Source organism: Misgurnus anguillicaudatus, chromosome 13 (genome assembly GCF_027580225.2).
Source record: "Misgurnus anguillicaudatus chromosome 13, ASM2758022v2, whole genome shotgun sequence".
Taxonomy (NCBI): domain Eukaryota; kingdom Metazoa; phylum Chordata; class Actinopteri; order Cypriniformes; family Cobitidae; genus Misgurnus; species Misgurnus anguillicaudatus.
In genome coordinates this window covers 27,108,779-27,135,726 of record NC_073349.2, presented here as the reverse complement: position 1 = coordinate 27,135,726, position 26,948 = coordinate 27,108,779, and the positions used below count along the sequence as shown (strand labels likewise).

At 36.4% G+C, this 26,948-nt stretch overlaps 1 protein-coding gene and 2 long non-coding RNA genes across 4 annotated transcripts in view; 1 reads left to right on the top strand and 2 right to left on the bottom strand.

Moving 5' to 3' along the window:
* Positions 1 to 1,834: 1,834 nt before the first annotated feature.
* LOC141369324 (uncharacterized) lies at positions 1,835 to 3,127 on the bottom strand. Its single transcript, XR_012372971.1, has 2 exons — positions 2,121 to 3,127; positions 1,835 to 1,911 (listed from the first exon to the last, which is right to left on the bottom strand). It is a non-coding gene; the product is annotated as an uncharacterized lncRNA (long non-coding RNA).
* A 633-nt stretch (positions 3,128 to 3,760) lies between these two features.
* LOC129430900 (torsin-1A) overlaps positions 3,761 to 26,948 on the top strand; it is a 68,244-nt gene continuing 45,056 nt past the window's right edge. Inside the window, exons 1-4 of the mRNA XM_073875509.1 lie at positions 3,761 to 3,997; positions 4,092 to 4,357; positions 8,689 to 8,864; positions 9,005 to 9,222. Of these exons, the coding sequence (XP_073731610.1) occupies positions 3,880 to 3,997; positions 4,092 to 4,357; positions 8,689 to 8,864; positions 9,005 to 9,222 (778 nt within the window). The 5' untranslated portion in view covers positions 3,761 to 3,879. The remainder of the gene's footprint in view (positions 3,998 to 4,091; positions 4,358 to 8,688; positions 8,865 to 9,004; positions 9,223 to 26,948) is intronic.
* Positions 15,570 to 26,477, bottom strand: LOC129433734 (uncharacterized). Of its 2 annotated transcripts, XR_012372969.1 has the most exons (6): positions 25,843 to 26,477; positions 25,057 to 25,100; positions 24,939 to 24,982; positions 24,792 to 24,843; positions 18,607 to 18,701; positions 15,570 to 16,457 (listed from the first exon to the last, which is right to left on the bottom strand). It is a non-coding gene; the product is annotated as an uncharacterized lncRNA (long non-coding RNA). The 2 variants fall into 2 exon arrangements; XR_012372970.1 differs by lacking the exon at positions 18,607 to 18,701.

The window sequence follows — 26,948 nt, the reverse complement described above, 5'->3', positions numbered from 1 at the left end:
CACTTCAGCCGCATAAATATTTGATAAATGTTTGATATTAATGAGAACATATGAATCAATCCTTATCGTCAACACTGAGAGAGGTGCGTTGCGTAATCTTGGTTTTTTACGGTTGCTTTTTAAAAAGTTGTGACCGGACCGTTCAAGTTCAAAGCCTAAAAGGAAAAAGATCGGTCCTCACGCGCTGACAGCATGCACAAGTTTGCTAACGCTGAGATGAGATGGTAGTGGACAGATGCCTTTCTTTTGTGTCCCAAGTTTCCAACAACTTAATATAAGGACTAAAAACAGTAAATTGAAATGCATTATTGCTTCACCCAGTTTTTGTCATTTATGTGAGACAGCAGGTGCACACAGACCTTTCACGTATGTATGAAAATAATTCATTATACTAGATAACAATTAAAAACTTTAAAATAAAATAAAAATGTAGTAATATGTGCACAGGAGATTTTGATTGACTGTTGTTTGTGGGGCGCGGTGTTGCTGCTGATGGGGTGCAGGGTGCTGGAGAAAGATTGAAGTAAAATAAAGCCAGAAATGTTTACCAAGTTGTCTAACTCTGTATCAAAGAATATTAGATAATTTGATAAAAAATATAATAAGACATTTTAAATTACTGCTATTATTTTGCCATGAAATAAATAATGCAGGTTGGCAGGTTTTGCGTTTTGTTCCGCAATCGCGGAAAAGTTAAATTACGCGGATTTAGATGCTCTGTTTGTATGCATAATATTCTGCTATTACAACAAAGGTATTTAAAATCATTGTCGCATAGTATGCACGACATAAACTGCTTGATAGCGCGTCTCATAATTTTCCATTACTATGAATGCTTTATATGTGTTTATTCCAACCCATTCGTTTATTCTTATTTTTATTAAAACAGAACAACAATTAATTAGTAAAATTACTCGCTTATTTAACAAAACGAATAGACAGAAAACATTGTACCCGCCTTATAACATAAAAAAATCTTAAGATCCTTAGATTTTTTTTAAACAAATTATTGGCTTGCATTCTTAATGAATATAAAACAACAACAATATAAACATGGACAAACTCACCTAAGTTAAGCAAAGAAATAAAAAGTTTATTATTACAATAAAGGTATTCAAAATCATTGCCGTACAGCATGCACGACATAAACTGCTTGATAGCGCGTCTCACACTAGCAGAATAACAATAATATAATACATTTGGTGCGAATCGAGGTCGGTACATGTTCACACCTTAAACGAACCGTACTAGAGTTCGTTTGGAACCGGACCGAGACCACCTCTTCAGCTGGGTCTCGGTGCGGTTGTTTGGTCCGCACCAGAGTTCGATTGCTGTATTCACACCTGCCCAAAAGGTCCGCACCAAGAGGGGAAACGAACTTGAGTTCGATTCAATCGAACCAAACAAGGCAGGTGTGAATACACCCTAAGTCAATGGGGAGTCTAGTTTCTTTTCCCACAAAAGTGGTCGTGAACCTTTTCAGAAACATTCTCTGACATTGCGCCGGTTGGCGATCGCTAACGTGTGGTCGTGACGTATATCATGCGCCAAAACCGGCCGGAAACAACAAGTACGAATAATCAGACCAACAAAACTTAGCAAACCTGGTTCTTGCTCCGGCTTTAACTTCTGTATATTCGCTAGTTTTGCAACAACGGACCGAATAGATTTTCTCTCGTCTTTCTCCGCTGCCATTACTGAACTACAACTCAAACTGACGCACGACCTCAACGTCATCGTTCTTACCCAGCAAACACAGAACGTTCCCCTAACGTTAGTTTTTGGTTATATTTTGGTTATTTTTTTGGGAACCAAAAAATAACGTTCTGGGAACGTTATTTTTAGGTTTTATTTTTTGCAACCATAAAATAACGTTCCCATAACGTTGTAGGGTGGTTATTTTTAAATAACCTAAAAATAACTTATACAGAACGTTATTTTTTGGTTATTTTTTTGGAACCATAAAATAACGTTCCCATAACGTTGCAGGGTGGTTATTTTTAAAATAACCTAAAAATAACTTATACAGAACGTTATTTTTTGGTTCTTTTTTGGTTCTTTTTTTGGAACCATAAAATAACGTTCCCATAACGTTGCAGGGTGGTTATTTTTAAAATAACCTAAAAATAACTTATACAGAACGTTATTTTTTGGTTCTTTTTTGGTTATTTTTTTGGAACCATAAAATAACGTTCCCATAACGTTGCAGGGTGGTTATTTTTTAAATAACCTAAAAATAACTTATACAGAACGTTATTTTTTGGTTATTTTTTGGTTTTCTGGAACCATAAAATAACCTAAAAATAACTTACACATAACGTTCTCTAATGGTTATTTTTTGGTTATGTGTTTTTTTTAGGAAATGAAGTGAATGCATAATTAAACCCATTATTCCTTTAGTGTGCACGTCTAATATGCGCGTGCTTGTCTGCACGAGCTTACCGCCTTCTTCACGAGTACCCGCTTTATCTTGTGCTCAGGAAAAGTCGTTAATTTAAAAAATAACGGTCCTTTCGTTTTTACCTCAGAGACTAACATTATTTTAGCGGTTCTTTTGTCTCTTTCTTGATTTAGTAACTTAAATATGTGAGAAGAAATATATATACGAGTGATTTCCAATCGATTTGAGGAGAATTTGAGGAGAATATAATGTTAGAAACTTTTTATTGTTGTAAAAACGGATAGCCGACTAACTGTGGTAAGATCTTTTAACCTAAAGTGACTGATTTATTTCTCATTGCGTTTTAACTTCAGAGTATATCATTCTAGCGATTTCTTTTTTGTTTCTTCATTAGTAGCTTAAATATGTGAAAACGAAAATATATTTTAATTATTTCCATGAAGAGAATATGAAGTTAGAAGCTTTTGATTATTGTAAAAACTGAGAGAGAGATGCTGATTGTTGTTACTTAATAATGGAGAGGCGGCTGCTGTAAGGTCTGTTAAACTAAAGTGAATTACATGTTTATATATTTTCAATAAATATCTGTTTTAACTCTTCTTTATTGTGTTGAAGTCACTATTATATATTTGATAAAATATAATGTTATCTAAATACATAATATGTGATGTGTTGAGGTATTTTTATATAAAATAACCTGTGTTATATAATGGTATAATATTTTAATAGACATAATAGACAGTATAGCATAATTTAATTATTATAGATTTTGTATTAAATAAATTATTTTATTCCTCCTTATACGGAAATGTGTTTTACTTATTTTAGATAGATATGATAGATAAAAACCAACCAAAACACAGCATGGGATGTACTAATAGACGTGCCGTACTTTTGTAAGCCTTCACTTCTTCACTGGGGCTGGGGTCTTGCGCGCTCTGTCAGTGCGTGCACGGAGCCGCGGCAACGCGCCCTGGTGAGATCATTTTTCACTCCATGTCAGCTGTGCATTTTCCGGGGTTTGTTTTTGGTTAGCCAGGAAAGTTTTCTTTACAGAAATAGAACGTTAGAATAACGTTATTTTAACGTTCTCCTAACGTTAGGAAAACGTTAAAATAACCTAAAAATAACGTTCTATTTCTGTAAAGAAAACTTTCCTGGCTAACCAAAAACAAACCTTGGAAAATAACGTTATGGGAACCAAAAACTAACGTTAGGGGAACGTTTTGAGAACCAAAAACTAACGTTAGGGGAACGTTTTGGGAACCAAAAATTGTTAGCTGGGTAGCCCCCCCTCTGTTCGCTGATTCGACCTGCAGATTTTTGCCGGAGAAAACGAAACTAGCAGTCCCAGTCCTTTTTTACAGTCTATGTCCCAGACGTAGTACTAAAGCAAAATGAAAGTTAAGCGGAAACACCTAGGGCGGACCAGCTAACAAACAAGAACGCATATTGAGAAATTGCTAAAAGCAATAAAAATGTGCCGTGGTTTAGTATTTGTTGTTGCTTCGATTTTTGTTGCGATCATTGGAATAGGGTACACGTACTTCTATTCTTTTGAAAATGGGGATAATTTATTGTCTTTTGACTCTGAACGTGAGCAAACATTGTTTTTTTATTCTTCAACGTTTACTGTTTCCACCCGTTAGAAACAAATGTCATTGAAAATGTTATCTTTGTTTTTTTTCAGGTCTGAAGAAAGATTTAAATAAGAATCTCTATGGGCAGCACATCGTGTCAGAGGTGGTACTGAAATCTGTTTCGAAATTTATGACCGACCCTAACCCAAACAAACCGTTGGTCCTCTCTTTTCACGGGACCACAGGAGTGGGGAAAAACCATGTCGCTAAAATCATCGCGAGAAACATTTACGAGAAAGGAGAACAGAGCAAACACTTTATCACATTTATATCCGAGCATCATTTTCCTCACAAATCCAAGGTCGACATATACAGTGTAAGTAAATGATGTGAATTTCAATGTAACATACTGTAATATACTGTAATGCAAAGGTTTGATCTCAGAGTTATTGTCGTTTCAGTCAGCTTACACGATAAAACTGCCTCTGCTAAAAAACAATAGAAACCATCACAGAAATTATAATGATTTCCATTGAAATATCAATAGGAACAATTAGATTTTTAAGTTTATTTTTGTAGTGTATTTAGGAAAGTAGCGTAATGCCCTCCACCGATAGAACCCAATTAGAGACCCGCAGACACCATTGTAGTTTCCATTACAACCAAAACAATTCCCATGAAAACATTAAATCCAATAGAAATTCTGTGATGGTTTCAATTGTTTTTAGCAGGGGTGTTTCCCGAGGTGCTAAACAAGAAAAAAACTGGACACACTGAAGTGTATAATTAAATGATCATATATATTCTTTTTAAAAGAAATAAGAATTAAAACAAATGTGAAACTAAACAGACTACACAAGACTACATAAAGCGTATGCCTATTAGAGATTAAAGCGTGTCAACGTTTTACATTTATTTATTTTATTGTATACATTTCACATATAAACAACATAGATAACGGTTTCACAAATACTGCTTTGATGAGTTTCATATCACCATAAATCAGTAATACTTTAAGCCTTAGTCATCATATCTTGCAAACAATAACATTCATATTAACGTTATAAGAAAACTATTTTTGAAAGTTGAGGAAAAGAAAGAAAGAAAAAAAACCAGAAAGGGTTTACATATATATTTAAATTAAAGAAGAGGAATTTAAGTCTTTATTAATGTCCATAGTTCTGATTGCTTTGCGGTTTGAGAGTCTTTGTAAGGTTTCAAAATATATCTTCATCCTACCCAATATCACCCTTGAAGTAGGTGATATTGGGTATCCTTTCAGACCATTTACATTTGTGTATATGAAAAAAGTATGTTAACTTATGGGCCTTCCGACCTATCTGATGAAGCCAACACGGAAGTGACTTAAACTGCAATTCATCTATTGGCCGGTAGAGGGTGACTTCAAAGGGAGTCCATTCCCATAGACTCATGTTGGAGTTTTTCTCGGTCGCTTTGGTGCATTTCTCACATCGCTGTTTACATTTGCACAACAGTTAATGCAGTTCTCATTTCTCAAAACAATTAGTTCAAACTGCAAAACCTAGTTGATAACCTGCAAAAGCGTGTCACTTGCTCAAAATGGATAGGTCATTCCACAAAAGCAAGTATTCATGTCAATGAAAGTGTCAGTGTCATTACGGTTTTTCTCGGTCGCTTTGGTGCATTTCTCACATCACTATTTGCATTTAGTTGGTTCGGCCTCCACAACATTTCGTCGTTTGTGCGCATCGTGGTGGCAGTTTCTCGTTCCTTCGAACAAATTGCAAATGCTTTTGGACATGTTACACTAAATATGTATGTATGTTTCACATTTTTACTGCATTTGCTCTTTGCAATTCGTATTTGTTCAGAGCATTGTGCAAAGGAAAAAATACAGCAAACATAAATTCCCTTTGGATAGAGCTGTGCACAACTGTAAACAACATTGCGGTAAATATTGGAACTGAACATACAACATACATAGTACTGTAATCATTCTTGCACATCCAGACATTCCTCTCTGTCTGGCCACAAAATTTCAGAAATATTTCTATTTAGGAGACATTTTCAGGAAAAAAAAGATTTAAAAAAATTATTTTGACAACTAGTTCAACATTTTTATACAGTATGTAATGGCTCAAGCAATGAAATGAGGACTCTTCGTTTTATATGGAATGACTATTCAGCATTCACAAGTATAGTTAATTTTGACTGACACGACATAATAAAATTATAATGTTATAAAACAGCAGAGAGTTGTATGAAAGCAATTGATGCATGTCCAAAAGCATTTGCAATTTGTTCGAGGGAGTGAGAAGCTGCTGCTATGATGTGCACAAATGACTAAAGGTTGTGGAGGTTGAACTAACTGTTGTGCAAGTGTGGATAGTGATGTGGGGGGTGCGCCGAAGCGACTGAGAAAAACTGTAACAGCAACAAATTATGTTTACAGCCTGTTACAAAAGTGATTTTGGTCCATATAGCTAATTTTTTTCTTTATGACAACTGTGAGGGGGGTGAATTTTTTTTTACTCATTCGTTTAAATTGGGTGGTTTGCCCGAAAATATGCAGTGTCCGAATATTGTCCCCTGCTATTGAAAGTTACCAAGGGGACTATTTTCAGACGCTGCATAATATCATTACGCCAGCTGCACCCATGTTACAGCAGCAAAGTCCTCTAGCCATATCTGCCTAGAAAATCGCAACTTTTAATTTTCCGTCAGTCTTAGTACACGATGTAACTACAGAACAGTCAAGTTTTAAATAGGAAAAATATCTAAAATCTTTGGTTATTTTTGACACAATGCTAATGGTATAATCAGATTCAATGGATTGTGCTAAGCTATGCTAAGCTAAGTGGTAGGGCCAGGCCCGGAGATCAGCTGAATGGATTCCAAAACGGTAAAGATCAAATATTTAACTCTATGGGAGCTGGAAAATGAAACGACACAGCTGCGCTTCATGACAAATGCGTCAACACATCTTGTTTTTTATATCACACAGTATCTAAGCTTCGCAATATTTCCTGCCTGAACAAGTCACTCAGTCAATCTGTGATCACCAGTAGTAAACATCGGAACAGAGATTTTCCGAGATTTAGCTAAAAGCAGTGAACACATAAAGCCTTGAAGGAATGAACTCTTACAATGACTGATTGACGTTATTTATTTTCACAACAACGTTTGGCATACGTTTCCCCTCCTGAGCCTCGTTTCCCCTGGTCAAAAGTGCTACCTAGCGCACATTAATTGCACCATATTATTAGTTAGTATTGCTAAGGTTTTGAGTCATTGTTTTAGCAGCACACACAAATTCCGATTGGCTCGACCAGAAACCTGCTAGGCCTAGACCTGCAAGCACTTCAAGAAATATAATTACTTTGACCCGTGATAGGCGATGCTAAACGGCTAACATTCCAATGCCGTCCGGCAGCATGAGCATGTTGTCAGACTGATATAAAGATATTTATGTAACACCTCACACCGTAAAAGTATAAATAGATGCGTACCTGCTCAACAAAAAGTCAGCCGTGTCAGCGTCAGTTTTCAGTCCCAAATCTCCCTGAAGCTTCCTCCAACGGTCAATGGTGGACCCTATATTAATTTGACTTTGAGTCTGGTGTTTTTCACATTATTTTTTTATCTCTGCTCTTTCTTCTACAGACTTTCTCTTTCCTCCAACCTTGGCTGTAGGGGCAAGGCAGGGGCCGCTTGCTGCTGTTGGTTTGTTTTTTTCCCATTTGTGAGCTGTTGCTACTTTGCTAGCTACCATACACTGTCAGAAATTTCATGTCGCATGAGGTGGGCGGGGTGGGGTGCGATGGGGTGGAGACGCGAGCGCAAGGTGGAGTTTCAAGTGGAGCCGGGATTGGATGAGAGCAGTTGACCAATGTAAGTTTTCCGGCCGGACAGCTTACATTGGTCAACTTCTCTGCCGCTTTACACCCAATAGAGTGAATGGATTTTTTTCATTTTTTTTTCTCTTCATATTGTTAGGATTTTACTGTAGAACCATAACCAGCAAACGAGGTTTTTAATAATGAACAATCTTTGAAATCATAGACCAGAGCTTTAATAGATTGTCAAATGTTTTTATTTTGAAACAGCCCTTTAGATGTATGTAGGAAGTGATTTAAAATATAAAAAAAACCCTGCATAAACTGTTTCACGAGTTCACACTTACAAATAAGTCAGATAGATTAAATTGGTAAACATATTTGGTGTAACTTACTGTCCGGGGAGAGGAGCTTGGTAATTGGCTCGAACTTAGAGTACCCCAGACCCCCAATTTTTATTGGCCGCAGCTTACGGGTATTATGACCAATAAAAATTTTGACATCCAACAACAAAAGCTTTGTTATTATGTGCAGAACTTGGATTGGTTTTATATGCTATTAAGTGTATAAAATATAATTTATTTTCATTTCCTCTAAAAAAAATCTAACCAGTTAAAGGTGGGTTGCCATTTCACCTCGAAATTCACTCCAAGTTTTTCATGAAAATAGATTTTATTTAACAGTGTCAAGTCGGGGGGAGGGAGGGGTTTGTAGTAATTCTGGTTGCGCATCTAGTTAAACTCTCCTTATTTATAATGGATCTACATTTTTTGTTTAATGTTTACCAACTAGGCCTAAAGTATATTAAACCAATAAATATAAAACCAGTTCAATAGTACATTTAAGTGCAGGGTCTATTGATTTAACCGGCATATGCATGTATATTTAGGAAAAACTAAAGAATTGGATTCGTGGAAATGTATCAAGTTTTTCTCGGACTATGTTTGTATTTGATGAAATGGACAAGATGAATCCACGGCTGATCGAAACCATAAAACCTTTTCTGGACTACACACTTCATGTGGATGGAGTGTCATACCGCAATGCAAGCTTCATTTTTCTCAGGTAATGCTGTAGGGTTCACCAATCCTGCTCCTGGAGGGCCGGTGTCTCTGCGGAGTTTAGCTCCACCCCTAATGAAGCTTAATTAGTTACTTCAGGTGTGCTTTATTAGGGTTTGAGAGACACCGCCCCTCCAGGAGCAGGATTGGTGAACCCTGCTCTAATAGGATAAATATACTCTACAAAACTGATCAGCAGTCCATGATAAGCTCTCTTTATATTTGTAGCAATGCGGGTGGGGATGTGATCAATAAAATAACTCTGGATTGGTGGAGAGAAGGACAAAACAGAGAAAACCTTCAAATGAATAGCAAGGGAATGGAGACTCAAATCTTTCAGAATATCTTCAATGATGAGAGCAGTATGTATTAAAAATGTGTTGACACCATTTACCAGATAGTATGTTGTTACATTCTTGTCATATATAATTCCATTTGTTCTTCCATAATTTCTTTTTTAATGCTCGTCTATTCTGCAGTGGATTTTGGCGCTCTAGTATCATAAAAAATCACCTGGTGGATCATTTTATTCCTTTCTTACCTCTGCACTTGAAGCATGTACGCCAATGTGTTCTGGCTGAAATGGTCAATATGAACATCAGTATACCTCAATACCCTGATCTTGCCGAAACAGTGGGCAGACAGATGCCATTTTTCCCTCCAGAGGAAAAAATATTTTCTGTTAAAGGCTGCAAGTCAGTCAGACAGAAGCTGATACTGTACTTCGATGAATAGATGAAAGAGACTTTATAGGCTATACCTGAGCCAGTATTTTATTCTTAATTAGCTTTCTGCCATTGTGTCTGATTATATTCAACTGATTATCTCCTGCTATTTTCCTCAAGGGACTGTTCAAAAAGTGTTATTTCTATTTTGTCTACTTTATGATTAAACTTGACCTCTTTAAGAAGGTAGTATTAAAGTTTGTTTTCAAACACATTATAAATGTATTGCTGAATGTTAAAAAGACAGTGTGCAACTATGCATACTAAATTGTGGAATACATTTTTTCTACATTTCTGTGTTCAGGAGTATTTATTGGGGCTGCCTAAAACGGTGGCCCTGCCACTAACACAATCACGATGGATGTGGGCGTGGTTTTAGCGCCAGCAGACATAAGGTTGGGGCTGCCATTTCAAATGCTCGATTCCCCCTATTTGTCGAGTACAGGGAACTTTAAGAAGGAGTTTTGATTTCCATCTGAGACTTCAGGACTCCAGTAGGAGAATTTTAAAATCAATTCTAAAATTTGTAGGAAGCCAGTGTACTGTAAAGATTTGTTGTGTAAGATGCAAATTATCCAACCTTTATAAGCCAAATAATACACCTAGTTTTATATGTATTTCTTCTGAGCAATATAAACCTGTGGTTTGTTATTTTATACTCCTTTTACTATGTTAAACTCTTTATTTTACTTAATACGCCTAGGGTTGCTTTGATGTAAAGTATTATAATCATTGAGTTGGGAGTATATGCATGACAGCTCTTAAATTGCATGTTTAACAAAGTGACACATATATGGTTTTGTATTTACTAGTTTATTAAGAGTAGAGAGATTGATGCATGTATTAGATAGAACAATGCATAAGGGATACATTACAGTTTAAAGCATGATTTAAAGACCTGTCTTCATGGGTGAAAGCGCAGAGGAGTTCGGGGAAGAACGACAAAGAGATATATTTAAGATATTAGGGGACTTTCCCAGTAGACGTAAGGATCAAAGGCGTGCCATGAGGCCCTGAATATGATTCCTGGAATTCTGACCTGAGACCGTGCCTATAAATTGATGCTGGTTAGGCAGATCTGGAGACCACGCAGCATCCAGCATCTCCGTTATCTGACAGCCTGAAATCTTGTGTGCTCTAGACTTAGTACTTTTTAGACTTTGTATTTTTGTCTTTTACTTTTAGTTAACTTGATATTTTTATTTCTTTTTCTTTTTCTTCTTAAATTCGGCAAAACTTGTAATCGCAACTAAATTGTATTAATAAAATTTATAAAAGACAAGAAGAAGTGTGCTTGCGTGAACTTAGTAAGGAATAATTGACGACGGGCCATTGAATTATAAGAAAATAATGCACACCAAGGTGGTAATGCGGCACGACGCGAAGCGGAGTGCCGTTACACCGCAGGTGTGCATTATTTTCAAATAATTCAAAGGACCGGAGTCAATTATTCCGCTTATACCACGGTTACCACAAACATTGTTCTGGTGCCTATTTTTAAGACATTTGAAAAATTAGGTGTGCGGTTTACAGAAAAATAATCAACACCCATAGAACATTTCTCAGCCAATCAGAATGCAGCATTCAACAGACCCGTGGTATAAGCTCAAATAATCAACCACGGGGAAGTCTTCTGACAATTATGTGAGTATAATCTAATCTGTCGAATTCTACCTTATTTAAGGTAATGTGGGATTGGTATACTTAGGGAAGTAATTGACTGTCCTTGCCTAACCCTGAATAGAAAGAATAGGCAAAGGGTACAAATTTTCATACCATAAAACAGATTTCAGAAGAGATTTTTCTCTTTCCTTTCAGAAATCTAGCCACAGCATTTTCAGCGATCTGTTAATGTGCCATTATTTGGGATTGTGAAATGGCGACTAGGGAATTAAAGTAGTACAGGCGCGACGTGATGAAGGCATGGACAGCCAAAGAACACTTGGGTAGAAAGGATTTGATTTTTGATAGAGACAGGAGATAAAAAGCTAGAACCAACTATCGCACTGATTTGCTTATTGAATTGTAAAGGTCACATTGTCAGAACTGAAATTTTGAAGGTTTTTTCATGATAACTGAGGTCTAGGGGCTATGTAAGTACCATATACGTTTCAAAACATTTAAGAGTCAAATGCACACACTGTAAAAAAATTTTAGTAATTATCCAGCTGGTTGCCAGTAACTTACTGTAGAAGATAAAGACGGAAAATGTTTCATGTTCATTTAAAGGCACACCGCGGAACTTTTTGGCCACTAGGGGGTGCTAGACATGTATTTTTCATGCCTAGCGCCCCTAGAGGCCACAAGCGTCGCAGCACTGTCGCAAAGGAAAAGGACTGGCCAACCTTAAAACTAAACTAAAAACTAAACCTTTAAGACGCTAAACGATCAACATTTTGAGGGATCCGGGAGAAACGCAGTCATGTTACAACTTTCTGATGAGGAACTCGTGGCAGAAGCCATTTCTCAATCTGAAGGTTGCAGCCTCCGGATGTCGTATTTCTAAGCTGCATACGTCATCAAGACTCTCTTATTTCAGAATATTAACAATTTAAAGGTGACTATTCGTAAATTGTTGCAGTATGCTTATGACTTGCGAATGTAATGCTCAGTTTACCTTAATAAACCAGGCTTGATGATGTATTCAGCCTGCATATTTGACCTCAATTGAGAAACGACCAGAAGTATTTCCTTGCCTTTTTCGAAACAAATGTTGTTGCATTGTCTCTCTCTCCCTCGCCACCAGGATTTTCCGCAATGGCGCTCATTTTTCCTCTCTTTTGTGTGAGAATCGTCGCTCTAAATCCAAGTAAACCGATGTATTTAGGTCTGCCGCTTTGTAATACGTCACGTGAGTGACAGCGGAACGCAGCAAATGAAGAAGAGAGAAGAGAGAAACGCTCGGATCTGATTGGTGAATGAATAGGGTTTGGTTTTACACTGTGTGAGTTTGAGCAAGTTTTACTGCTATAGCATTCTGGATTGTAATGTAAATACCATAGACAGTAAAAGAAAGGTAAATACGTGAACACGTGAATGCAGCATCTGAATACAGGGAACTATATTTATAAAGAAGATCGCATTTATGTATGAATCAAGATCGTGAGTTTATATAAAAAATTGCCTTAAAGGGGATTCGAACCCAGGTCGCCCCATCATAGGTCCGCGACACTAACACGGTGCCACAGAGTCACATAGTAGAAGTTGCTCTCTACACTCCTTAAGTAGCCTCCAGCAAAATTCACGTAAAAAAATTTGTGTAGAGGAAGTGACGTATGCCGTAAAGCAGTCGAATTTTGTAATTTTTTATGCTATGGTTACTACCCGAAACCCTAAGTTTTAAAGTATGAATAAAAACCAAACAGACCCCGTCAGGCTATGGTAGTACTATCACAAGGGTCTTGAAAATTTATTATGAAGGTTGAAAAATGACATGGTGTCACTTTTACTTTGAACAAATGTTGCCAGTAAATAACATAAATGTAAAATCTACAGTAAAGTACTGGCAACCCGCTGCCAGTAATACTGTAATGTCTACAGAAATACTTTACAGTGCAGCATGCTTGAAGTAGCATTGCACTGACTACTGAAAAACATTAATATACGAGAACAATGGCTAATGTTCATTTATTCAGTAATTCCTCAACAATTAGTTCGACTTTAGCCGTCTGTTCTAAACATTTCACAAGTGACCGCTTCAATGTGGCAGTTCAATGCTGGTTTCTCCAGGAATTTACTCATCAAAGCTGTTGCAGTCCTTACTTTGTTGGGTCCGACCTCAACTTCACAACCCCTAAGTAAGCACGTTTTAAGTAATGCTGCTTGATAAATTGCAAGCGATTGTCAGGCGCATCCTGTAGATTAGTAGTAAAGCGGCACCACCTGCTTTCAGTTTTGATAGATTATCTGTTGATAGATATTACGTTGTTTGTTTTCTTAAGTTACAGAAACCGGCCCTGTTGGTTTGTTGAGTTGGTAAGGTTAAAATCTTTTCTATATCCTAACATTTAGTGTACAGAAACTAACATTTACTTCCATTAAGTTATTTCAACTATGTATTTCACTCATATAACAACAGGCCAATCACAAGAGAAGCTCATGAATATTACTTATTACAGGCCAAAACAACTCCAGAAAGAGCTCCTGAAAGAGGAGCTGTAAAAAAATATAGAGAGATTGTTTTTGGCACTTAAACTGCAAATATATATTCTAAAATAAAACTCTAGAAAGCTTAGAAATATGGGACCTCTAAAGATCTATCTATTTTCACGTCCAAATTCTGAACTAATGGTGAATAAAATTGCTTAAAAATACCATGGACGTTTCTTGGTCTGATTTCAGAAGGGTTAAAAACAATGACTTCGGTTTTGTCTGAGTTCACGAATAGGAAATTCTTGTCAAACCAAGATTTTGTCTCCTGAACATATGCTGCGTCCTGGTTTGATCTCGACACTGGAATATAAATCTGCATGTCGTCAGCATGACAGTGAAAAGATATAAAAATTTAACCCAACCGGATCATTAATAAGTCATAAAGAAAAATATTTCTGTTTATCCATAATACAACATATGTATTAGTCTATCTCCAACATAAGCACAAACCATTTTTCACCATTTACAATTAACCCCCTACTATAATTTAATTTCTGTATAAATGTTTTATTGTGATAAAGACATCAGTGACAAAGACTGATATTTAAAACTGCACAAATCTGATCAAATGTTTAAAAATAAGGATTGTAATAAAGGATATGTTTGCAAAAGCGTACATTTACAGTAATTGTGCATTAAAATATTACCCAACATGTGTTGCCTTACGAAAATTAACCATGTTTTTTGTGATAAAAGTGTAGTTTGTGGTGTATTTATTACTATTAGTAAACTTTACTATTTAAATTTTAAATTATATCACAAAGTTTTCTATAAGATGTTTAAAAAATGATACAGATTAAAACAATGGAGAGAGAGAGAGAGAGAGAGAGAGAGAGAGAGAGAGAGAGAGAGAGAGAGAGAGAGAGAGAGAGAGAGAGAATGTTTTATTTGTATGCATGTCATCATGATTATTCATTGATTACTTATGCTACATATACAATATATCTACAGTAGATAAATGATGGAAAGTATTTGGAAAGCATAAAATATGAAACACAACATGATATAGTGATATAGATATAGTAATGTGTGTGTGTGTGTGTGTGTGTGTGTGTGTGTGTGTGTGTGTGTGTGTGTGTGTGTGTGTGTGTGTGTGTGTGTGTGTGTACCTGGTAATTATCACGTTGTGATAGGAATACCAGTGTTTTTGTGACCTTGTGGGGACATTTTGACGTCCCCATGAGGAAACAAGCTTATAAATCAAACAGAATTATGTTTTTTGAGGATGTGAAATAGCAGAAAGTTTTCTGTGATGGTTGGGGTTAGGGAATGGGGTAGGTTAGGGGAATAGAATATACAGTTTGTGTGGTATAAAATGCATTACGTCTATGGAATGTCCCCATAAAACATGTAAACCAGAGTGTGTGTGTGTGTGTGTGTGTGTGTGTGTGTGTGTGTGTGTGTGTGTGTGTGTGTGTGTGTGTGTGTGTGTGTGTGTGTGTGTGTGTGTGTGTGTGTGTGTGAGAGAGAGAGAGAGAGAGAGAGAGAGAGAGAGAGAGAGAGAGAGAGAGAGAGAGAGAAAGAGAGAGAGAGAGAGAGAGAGAGAGAGAGAGAGAGAGAGCAGTAATAATGTCATGTGAATAATACCGTATTTTCAGGATCAGTCGCTCCAAAGTATAAGTCGCATCACTCAAAAATGCGTTTTGAAGAGGAAACAACATGTATAAGTCCCAGCACCCGCCAAACTATGAAAAAAGTGTGACTTAGTCTGGAAAATACGGTAAGTAAGGGATAATGTAGAGGCAGCCGGTAGTTATTGGGAAATAAGCCCCGACAGTGTGATCAGGACCCGACGCGAAGCGGAGGGTCTTGTATCACACTGAAGGGGCTTCCCAGCTAACAAATTTATGTTCTGAGAACGTTTTCCTAACGTTCCGTTTTGGTTGTGGGAACGTTATTTGGAATGTTCCAAAAACGTTAAAATGTCCAGTTTGCTTAACGTTGCTAGAACGTTATTTTATGGTTAGCATAACGTTCCTACAACGTTCTTACAACCTAAATTTCACTAAAAATATAACGTTCTACAAACGTTCACTTGGAACGTTCTAAGAACGTTGAAATGTCCAGTTTGCTTAACGTTGCTAGAACGTTATTTTATGGTTAGCATAACGTTCCTACAACGTTCTTACCACCTAAATTTCATTAAAAATATAATGTCCCACAAACGTTTGTTTGGAACGTTCTAAGAACGTTGAAATGTCCAGTTTGCTTAACGTTGCTAGAACGTTATTTTATGGTTAGCATAACGTTCCTACAACGTTCTTAACCACCTAAATTTAATTAAAAATATAACATTCTACAAACATTCATTTGGAACGTTAAAATGTCCAGTTTGCTTAACATTGCTCCCACAACGTTCTTGCTACCAACATTTCTTTTTAAAAATACAACGTTCTGAGAACATTTATTTGGAACATTACAAAGTTTAGATAAAAAAATGTTTTTGAGCTTAGCAGTGATCCTTCATTCTCTTTTAACATAATTTTATTAAATGATAACATTCCAGCTGCAACGTAACTCATTAACAGATCAAAATGACATAAAATATAACATAATACTTAATAACATAATACTTACGACAATAAAATATAAATTGACAGCAAAACATAACTAGCTTTAATAAAAACATTGAATCAGTGAGAACTTTATAAATTTGTGTGTGTGTGGGATGTGAGTGCTGAAAACTAGCACTGTCCATGGCCTGTGTCTTCATGCCCCATCTGTAAAGTAAATAGAATAAAATTTATTAGATACAGTGCAATGAGTACGACAAATATAAAATCTTAAATCAAAACAGCTATTATAAACTATAAAATATTAGCTAATCTTTTCAAGTTTTCTGGTATTCAGAAACAATATATTTTATAAAATGTAAGTAGCTATAAAACTGTAATAATTTTTTTTACATTTACACAATTACAAATTAAAACAGATTTTTATGGCATTCATTAAAAATGACAAATAAACGTCTAACCAAAATGAATTTCCTTTAAACAAGAGAAACATACATCTGTCAGTGAACACAAATGCAAATGTTTTCATCTTTACAATGAAACAATTTGCTAATCTATAATTTATTATGCAAGCAAGGCTTTATAGTTAGCTCCTGTTCCAGTATCTTTGTTAAAGGCAGGATAGGCAGGAATCTGAGTGAGAATCTCGGGTCAGTTCTCGCGCGATCAGACGGTTACGAGTGGATCTGTAGAGCGAGCAAAGTCTCATTATTAATGTTGAAAGAGGTTTGTGTATGTGGTGGGGCTGTTTATGGTTTTACATTGAATTGTAGTAGGACTCAACTGATCCGGGTTAATGATACTAGAGACTCGCGACTCATGAGTTAATTTAAAGATCCGGGTAAAAGATCCGAGTGAGTCACGACTCAAACAGGTCTAGCTCACACTACTGATTGTTAAACATGTGTGACTGTGAAGCATTTAATAATTAAATTGTAATGTCAATACTATAACTGATATTATTTTTGTGTGAGGCTCCGACGCATTCACAGACTCTGACGTTTTAACAGCAGAGACTACATAAAATCAGTGGCGGCTGGTGACGACTTTTTCGAGGGCGCACGATGCGAAGCATGTCACATGTATGTAGCCGGTTATGTGTGTGATTCGTCGTTTCAAAATGTTTGTTCTGCATCATGTGAATGTATGTGCATTATGGTTCTTGTCAAAATAAGTGCACACGTGTCTAAAGGGTTTATGATAAAAGAGACGCTTTTGTTTGTCAGAAACTTAATCTCATGTGTAATCAGAGTTATTGTTAAAGGAATAGTCTACTCATTTTCAATATTAAAATATGTTATTACCTTAACAAAGAATTGTTGATCCATCCCTCTATCATCTGTGTGCGTGCACGTAAGCACTGTAGCGCGCTGCGATGCTTCGATAGCATTTAGCTTAGCCCCATTCACTCAACGGCACAACCTAGAGACAAAGCCACAAGTGACCAAACACATCAACGTCCCTCCCACTCAAGACGAGCAGCCACACGAGCAAGCCTGGTGGCACAAAACAAAACGTAGCGCCTCTCTAAGCGGATTCAAAAGAGGAACTATGTTTCATGGCGCAACAGCACTCCTGGGAGCACCTCGACTCGCCTGAAAAGTCCGCTCCCCTTCCCCTCTCATCATGGGAGAGGGAGGGTGCTACTGCGCCGAGTCGAAGTACTCCCATAAGTGTTATTACGCCATACAATATAGTTACTCTTTTAAATCCGCTTAGAAAAGCGCTACATTTTATTTTGTACCACCAAACTTGCTCGTATAACTACTCGTCTTAAATAGGAAAAACGTTGATGTGTTTGGTCACTTCTAACTTTATCTCTAAATGGTACCAATGAAAGAATGGGGCTAAGCTAAATGCTATCGAAGCGTCGCAGCGCTCTCCAGCGCTTATGTGCACGCACACAGATGATAGAGGTATGTATCAACAATTCTTAGTTAAGGTAATAACATATTTTAATATTGAAAATGAGTAGACTATTCCTTTAAGTAAGCGTTTCGACGTGTGTGCAGGAGGCACTTATTTTAACAAAACGCATGATGCACATGGTTCACATAACGTAACAAACACATATTTTAGAAGAGAAGTCACCGGTCGCCACTGCTTAAATACTTATTTTTGGTCACATGGATAGGATTAAGACATTCAACAGTGTGTACACTCACAATAAAAACAAAACATTGTTCCTTTTTAAAATAACGAATATGCACTTTCAGTCATCTCGTTTTTGTAAACTGAAATAAAACTGTATTTTTGTTATGCATTTTTGCATCTTTGATTTATCTAATGTGTTATTATAAAAAAAAAAGTATAACTTTTTTTTATAATTCTGTCATAATTCTGGGGGGTGACTCACTCTTGAATCACGATAAGGAACGTACTTCAAGGTGTCTGCAATGCACTCTTCTTACACCTTAACTGGCACTTTTGGGTGGATCTTTTGGCAGGCCTCTAAAAAGTTTTGCATAAAATAAGTAACATTTAAGTAACAAGCATAAAAAACTAGCATTTCTTTACAATCTCCTTATTTTGTGAAAACGTGTGGAAATTTTTGGGCAAAAATAATGTGGACCTCAAAGAACAAAATATTTGTCATGATCCCTTTAAAGAAACATTTCTTAAAAGAATAGGTGATGCTTAAGGGCTAATTATAGTTGTGCGTATGTCCTTCAGCATAGGCTATGTGTTGGTTTTAGGGCTGGGATAAACGATTATTTTTTAAACGATTAATCTAGCAATTATTTTTTTCGATGCATCTATGAATCTAACGATTCATTTTATCTGTCCGATTCGACTTCGATTCGATTCTCGATTATCTCCCCATTAATTAACTAATAGCAATTTATACATGTTGATTTACATATCTGAATGTAAACATTTCAATATATGTTCATTGCTCTTAAAATTTCAAAATAAAAAAAGACTATACAAGAGCAAAATAATGCATTCTTAGCCGGAGGTAGCATTCAATAAAGCGTTTGCAGCTCATACTGTGCAGTTTAGTAACAGTATAAAAATCTCAAGTTCAAATTACTTTATTTTACATGCATTTATGAGCAAAACCTCTTTAATGTACCTTTTGATGGTCAGTGTAACTTTTATAACTTTTATTTGTTTAATCCACATTGTTTTCGTGCTGTTCTAGTCCATTTAATGACAGATATAAACACAATTATAGACTTAAGAAGCACATATATTATTAAATCTCTTTCTCTTAAGTTTGTTAAGATAGATTAGGACTCATTTACTGCTGTACAGAGAGTGAATGAAAGCGCAGTCTTCTGGCAACAGTGACATATTTCATTGCTTTCTGTTAAATTGCTCAAAATCATGATTGTTAAAACACACTTGGCATCACATTCATGATTTTATGGTAAAAATGACTCTTTTTCGCGTCAATCCACGAGCATTTAAACCATAAACAAAGCACTTTCACATAATTGAGCGTGAGCAGCGCAGCAGAACCCACGCAGAAACGATTGCAGCACTGTCGCGCTGCTCATGCGGCAGGGTGCATGCTTGTTAACATGGGCGCTGAAAAAAGCACGCGCCCGCACGTACTGCTCACACTTGCTGTGTGAAATAGGGTTGCCGCGGTGACGTAATTTTCCCACCGGTTAATCGGCGCGTCACAAACTCGGTGATCCCGGTGTCACCGAGTGGGAGGGGCTTATAAATGCGCATGCAGACGTGAACATTTTACTTTCACTTTTGAAAACTGTTTAAATGCAGCGCTTGCGTAAGCTGCGTTAAATCGCGTATGAATTTGCGTGCAATGCGAGTGCAACAGCTGGTTTACTTAAGTGCTTGAGTCAATGTGAGCAGGTAATTCTCAAAGAACCCGCCAGTCCCAAGCAGAGCAGCCGGCTACTTCTCCATAAAAGCGCTGCTTGAATGATGGGTTTTATATTTTTCTTGATGAAAAACACAACAACAAAACGATCTCGCTTATATTAAACATCATATATGTATATTATAACAAACACGAGTAAGCATGCAGCTTCTGTCATCATCTGGTCAGTCAGCTCGCCTCGCAAACTCTGACAGAAATAAATGAAATCTGACACCTGCGGCTGCTCTGTGACTGTGACGTGACGCGCGTTCAGCCCCGCTGATTTCAGACAACAGACACATTCAGTTGTAAGTGTTTGCTCTCTCTAACGAAACTAAATTATTTAATTACACGAAAATATCAAAACGACGGTGAAAGACGGTGACGCGGTGGGCAAGTGATATAACCGGTGAGAGGCTGAAGCACCGGTTATCACCGTTTCACCGACTATCGCGGCAAGCCTAGTGTGAAACCGGCATGGACTGAAGCCACTCGCGTTGCTACTATTCTACGGCGCCACCTTTTTGGGTCTGATGAATCGACGCGCATATTTTGCGTCAACTTATTTTTTGCGTCGACGTCGTCGATTACGTCGACGCGTTGTCCCAGCCCTAGTTGGTTTTCATATATAAATCTGCGTCGACGCGCAAACACAAGCACAGATTCCTGGTGGGCGGTATCCTCGCTAAAACCACAGAAGCATCTCAACCGCAAAAGAAGCAGCTTACTCAGTTAACTCACAAACGAAAAAGAAGAAGCAGCTTGTTGTGTATGTTTTGAGAAGACCAGCAGTGATGGAAAAAAATAGGCAACTTTTGGTGCAGTTTGAGTTAAAACACTCCTTAACTTGGCCAATCTTTTTTCTCACCGTCGCAAACGGAAATGCCTACGACACATGTTTTTTATATCTGACAGGAGGGGTTGTAGTGGATCAATCACAGTGCTTGCGGTCCGCGTAGAACTGACGCGCTGTTAACATTTTGGTGAGGTGCACATCAGGCTACAGATAACCTACAGCATGGCTACGGTGTAGACCTTACGCACAACTATAACATAGGCTTTAGAGCAACCCAGGCTCACTCGTGATACATGCCTATGCCTAAATTTCTGCATACCCTGAAATAAGTTACTCCGGGTACAAATCGTTGCAGCTTTAGATTAAATGTCCACTAGAGGCGTACAGGTGGCGACTAACAAAAGGGACAGTATTGAATATTTTAAATCCTTTATGTTTTAGTCAGCTGTGTTTCATTAAAATTAAAAAGCAAAGAGAACAGTGTAAGTCGATATGTAAACTTTTTTTTTGCTTTTTCTGTGGAAAATTTTTTGATAATTCTGCGGAATGATTTTAAATATTTAAAAAAATATATAAGAGAATTTAAGCCGTAAATATTGCATCTAAAATAATTACTTTTTAAAGGCTTACAATGAAAATGAAAACACCAAACCAAACAAGTGCTCTGAATTAAATTGGACCAACACGAACCAGATAGATAGAATTATAGTTTGTATATAAAATAACATATATTATTGTTTATAGTGTTATAGCAGAATAAAAAGCTTGTGTTAAAGGGACATTCCACTTTTTTTTTTAAATATGCAAATTTTTCAGCTTTTCAGTTAAACATTTGATTCTTACCGAGAAAATATACTCTCAAACTGGCGTAATAATCAGTGAATTTGCTGATGTAACATGGCTGCAGCAGGCGTAGTGATATTACGCACTGCCCCAAAATAGTCCCCTTGATTACTTTCAATGGCAGGGGACTATTTTCAGGCAGTGCGTAATATCACTACGCCTGCTGCAGCCATGTAACATCAGCAAAGTCACTGATTATTACGCCAGAATGAGAGTATAGTCTTAACCATATCTGCCTAGAAAATTGCAACTTTTAATTTCCGTCGGTCTTAATACACAATGTAATTACAGAAGAGTCAAGTTTTAAATAGGAAAAATATTGAAACTCTTTGGTTATTTTTTAGCACAATGCTAATGGTCTGATCAGATTCAATGGATTGGATCAAATATTTAGCTCTAGGGGAGCTGGAAAATGAGCATATTTTCAAAAAAAAGTGGAATATCCCTTCAACACATTTTTGTTGTGAAATTAGCATGTATGAAGAATTTCATCATCTTTTTTACAACGCAATGTAAACCAAGGCTTTGAACCGGTTCAAGGAACAAAAACCAGAAACTTTTGATGTTTTGCAAGGAACAGATACGAAACCAGAAACTTTCCAAAAATATATGTTCCAGAACAGAACCGTTAATTGAAAATAATGGTAACCGGTTAATAACGTTTTTTTTTTAGTTCTTTGACAAGATTTCTGTGCAATTTGACTCTGTGAAGTTCACTCAGAGAAATGAGAAGCTTGCCACCAGCAGGTAGCCTACTCAAGCCCAAGTCTCTAATGCTCAATCATAAGAGGTAAATATTGTAGGCTATCAAGTATCTCAAGATGTTTGTTTGTTTATTTTTAATACTAATTAGTGGTGTAACGGATCGCAGGAATCACGACCCACAGTTCAGCTCGATTGCGATTATCGGATTAATACGCAAATTTTAATAGGGTGAAAGTTGATCATTTGCAGGTGTTTCAAAGGCGTGCAAATTTTAACACTTAAGTGATTTTAAACAATTTAACTACAAAAAGGCGCTAAAATAAAAAAATTCTGTACACACAGAAGCACATGCATTTGAATGTATCCGGCCCAACTCCAATTAGGGCTGTCACTTTTTATTCGATATTCGAATATGCATTCGAACATGACATGAAATATCCATATTCGAACAATAAATAAACCATCAGGTTTTTAAAATACCATGTGTAGCGCATTTTTTTAAGTGACACCTCGTAATAGGAAGGAGGCTGAGAGTGGGACCGACGACGGCAACTGTGCGCAAGAGAGGGAATCAAATTGGACCAACATGAACCTCATGTGCATGCCAATATAGAATTATAGTTTGTATATAAAATGACATTTTATTGTTAATATTAAATATTATAGCAGAGTAAAAAGCTTGTGCTAATACGTTCACATTATGAAATTAGCATGTATGAAGATAATTTCATCATTTTTACAACGCAATGTAAACTTTATATTAAACAACAACAGCATTTGTCTTGTAAACGGATTTGAAATGATTATGTGCTGACTGTCACGCGTCACATAGACAACAGAGTCAAGTGAGATCTGCTTAACTTAGCGGTAAGTTAAATTTTTTCTCAAATATCAAAGGGTTTGTGCACTATCATTAAAACCGGTCAAGCAAACAGCACGCGCAGGGTTAATGTACTTGTCAATGACGGCTCACAAACGCGTGGGATAGGCTATGTATGTGTGCTTGTTGTCAAAGATATTGCTTCTCACAAACACGCTCAAGCGCGGATATGTTTGCTTGTCAATGACGCGCATCAATGATGCGCATTAAATCCGCAGAGTTTTCCGCCGAAATCTGCGGGCGCGAATTTCGTTTGGGCTTCCTGCTGCAGTTTAAGTTATTGTCTGTACCTGTTCTGAATAGTTTTTTTTCATACAAGTTGTTATTCATAAGTTGATAACCTGCTGTCTTAAAAGTAAAAAATAATAATTCAGACATTCCTGTTTATGACTGTCACTGTTTATAAATTTGTGATTGAATCTCCATTATGGTGTTTTTTTTTTTTTTTGATGCCCGCGGGGGGCACCTAGATATTCAAATATATTCGGATACATTGCATGATATTCGATATCCGTTCGAATTTGATTTCTCTCAAAAGTGACAGCCCTAACTCCAGTCAAACATGATTATCCATATGCCCTTCAAAGATCTGAACTCTTGATGTATAAAATACATTTGGCGAAAACAATAATGTCCTAATGATCAGCCTACTTATTTTTATGTCCCACAGCTGACATGGAACGTTATTAACCGGTTCGGGAACTTTATTTTTTTGTCCAAACCGGTTCAGGAACATCAACTTTAGGGTTGAACCAAAAAACGGAAACTTTAAAATACTGTTTCTGTTCGGAACGAACCAATTGGGAAAAAAAATCAGGTTCAAAGCCCTGATGTAAACTTTATATTAAACAACAACAGCATTTGTCTTGTAAACTGATTTAAAATGATCACGTGCTGACTGTCACATGTCACATAGACGAGTGAAGTAAGATCTGCTTAACTCAGCGGTAAGTTTTATTTCTCAAATATCAATGGTTTGTGTGCTCTATCATTAAAAACGGTCAAGCAAACAGCACGCGCAGGGTTAATGTATATGCACGCGCGCATACATAGGTTATGTATATGTGCTTGTTGTCAGTGACAATTACTTTTGAGAAACACGCTCAAGCGCGGGATGTGTGTGCTTGATTTTTCTCAAAAGTGACAGCCCTAATAAGAAGATCCTTTATAAAGACAGTACATTACGCATATACAGACAGGAGCCATCTTAGAAAACAGCCTCGATAAGTCGAGCAACGAATGTCGTGCTATATACATTTGACACCCCTATAATCCCTCCCACTCTGAAGTGTTGCTAAACTCAATGGAAAAGCTAACCAAGCCAAAGTAAAGTAAGCTGACTCGACCTTACCTGTAGGGTACTATGCAATGGAAAAGCGCCTTTAGGGTGCAAAACCCCTTTAACCATAAAACAGGGTTAAAATGACGTGCTGTCTCTGATATAATATATATAACTACAATATAAAATAGTAAGATTTACATTACCATAACATCTTCACTCTGAAGAGTCGCTCAGCTTCTTCTAACTCAGTCAAGTCTTTTAGAGAGAGTGATAGAGGTAATGTGATTAGTAGCTACTGAATACACTACAGTTTATACATTTAGTACATTACTTAATTAATTGCCATTTACCTTTCATTATGTACCGTGACTGGATAATCCATCCATTCGCTGACCTTTAATAAAAAATACAAAGATAAAATTAATTAACACCTGTCACCGGTATCAACTGGCAGAAATTCACTCTTACCATACAGCATATGTGAAAGAACTCAGAAATTCACTCTGATGGGCCTACAAAAAGAGAAATAATAAAAGGGAAAAACACTGCGATTAGGCAAGGTTTGAGCCAAACATTAGTTGTAATTTTGGTGAGGTAGTATTGACTCCAGCCATGTCAGGCATAAGTGCTTGGCCTGCTTGCAATGTCTGCTTAAACACAAACATAACCCTCTCACTAAAATAATAGTATAACTCTTACATAAAGATAAATATAAGGGATGTCAAAATGCATTAGATATGAACCTTTTAAATATATTAACTAAAGCACACCACCTGTTGCCAGAATGCTGCTTTTATCTATATAATTTACATGCAGATGTAACAGTTACATTAACAATGTCTGTGAAAATGTCTGTACACGTTATTTTTCTAGAATTATTTCTCAAGTGACTGTTAGGCAACATAAATGTATTGCCTTTTTTAAACAAATCGTATTTTGTAAATTATGAATTAACTGCATAAGTAAGTGCCTTATTAATCACTGTTCCTTTAAGAACATGCTTCATTAGGTTAACCAGAATAATATAAACTGAAAGATTCTGAACAGTTTTGTGCATTGTGCAATAACATTTAATTAAGACGTACTTACAAAAACACCCAAGAAAAATTAAGTATGAAACCATAGTAAACCGCAAGCTACACGATTACTACGACAAAAACTTGCAAACCTCCCCTAACAGTAATGACTAATTAGGCTGTAACAAACTAGACAGCAAGAAACTTGTGCAAAATATATTAAATATTTTAAACTTACTTCTGAAACCCCGCTGTGCTGTTATCATCTTCTCAGTCCTGTCAGATTTTCCCGGTTATTTTGTTCTTCTGCGCTTTTGGCCTGAGTGGCGGTTGGCAACTGAAGGGTCATTAGCGCCTCCTACTGGACTGGGTGTGGCGCATTCAATAGGCAGTAGAGGAAATTCTATGTTCTTTTGACTATTTATTATTAATAAAGCAATACATTAACACGATTTAATAATAATAATAATAATAATGTGTAAATTCGCTAAACAAACACTATACTAAAAGATATAAAAGCAACCACAAAATAACATTAGGTTATTTATTTATTTATTAACTTTACCAATCCCTGCACAAATAAAATAAAAAAATAAAATAAAAATAATAATGTAATTGATTTGTGATTATTAATAATAATCAGTATCAACTTTTCACTGTTTGTTAATATACACAGACTTAGTTGGCAGTTTTCTGATGATGGTAAACTAATGCAGTCATTTTTGTTCAAAGTAATTAAAATAGCTGTTGATTCCCCATAATGATCATACATTTCAAATCTTCTTGAACACTCACTTACATATTTAAAGATGATCTGACCAGATAATTTTTACTTGCTGTATAAAAGCAAAAACCTGTCTGATGGTGATCCTGGGGGGGGGGGGGTCTTTATATCACAAAACTAAAAGGACTTCCTAATAATGCATTTTTAATACAAACATGCAGTGTTTTCTTTGTCATTTTTGACAAATACATCCACAAAGTACCATAACCATATGCCACAGCTTTAAAAATGCATCAGTATCACATGCATGTATGTTTACATACATTTATTAAATATGTGGAAAACAAATATGTATGTCACATATTTAGAATTAATGTTGTCCATATATGCGAGAAACCAATACTATACTGTAATATATGCAGATATATGGTATCATATATTGATGACACCAAATATTTTTTCACATGTTTGGACATGTTAATATATGTTGCAGGCATATATTGTGTTCTCAGATAAGTCAAATATATGTATAGATATATGGAAAACAAGTATGTATGTCACATATTTATAATTAATGTTGTCCAGATATGCGAGAAACCAATACTATACTGTAATATATG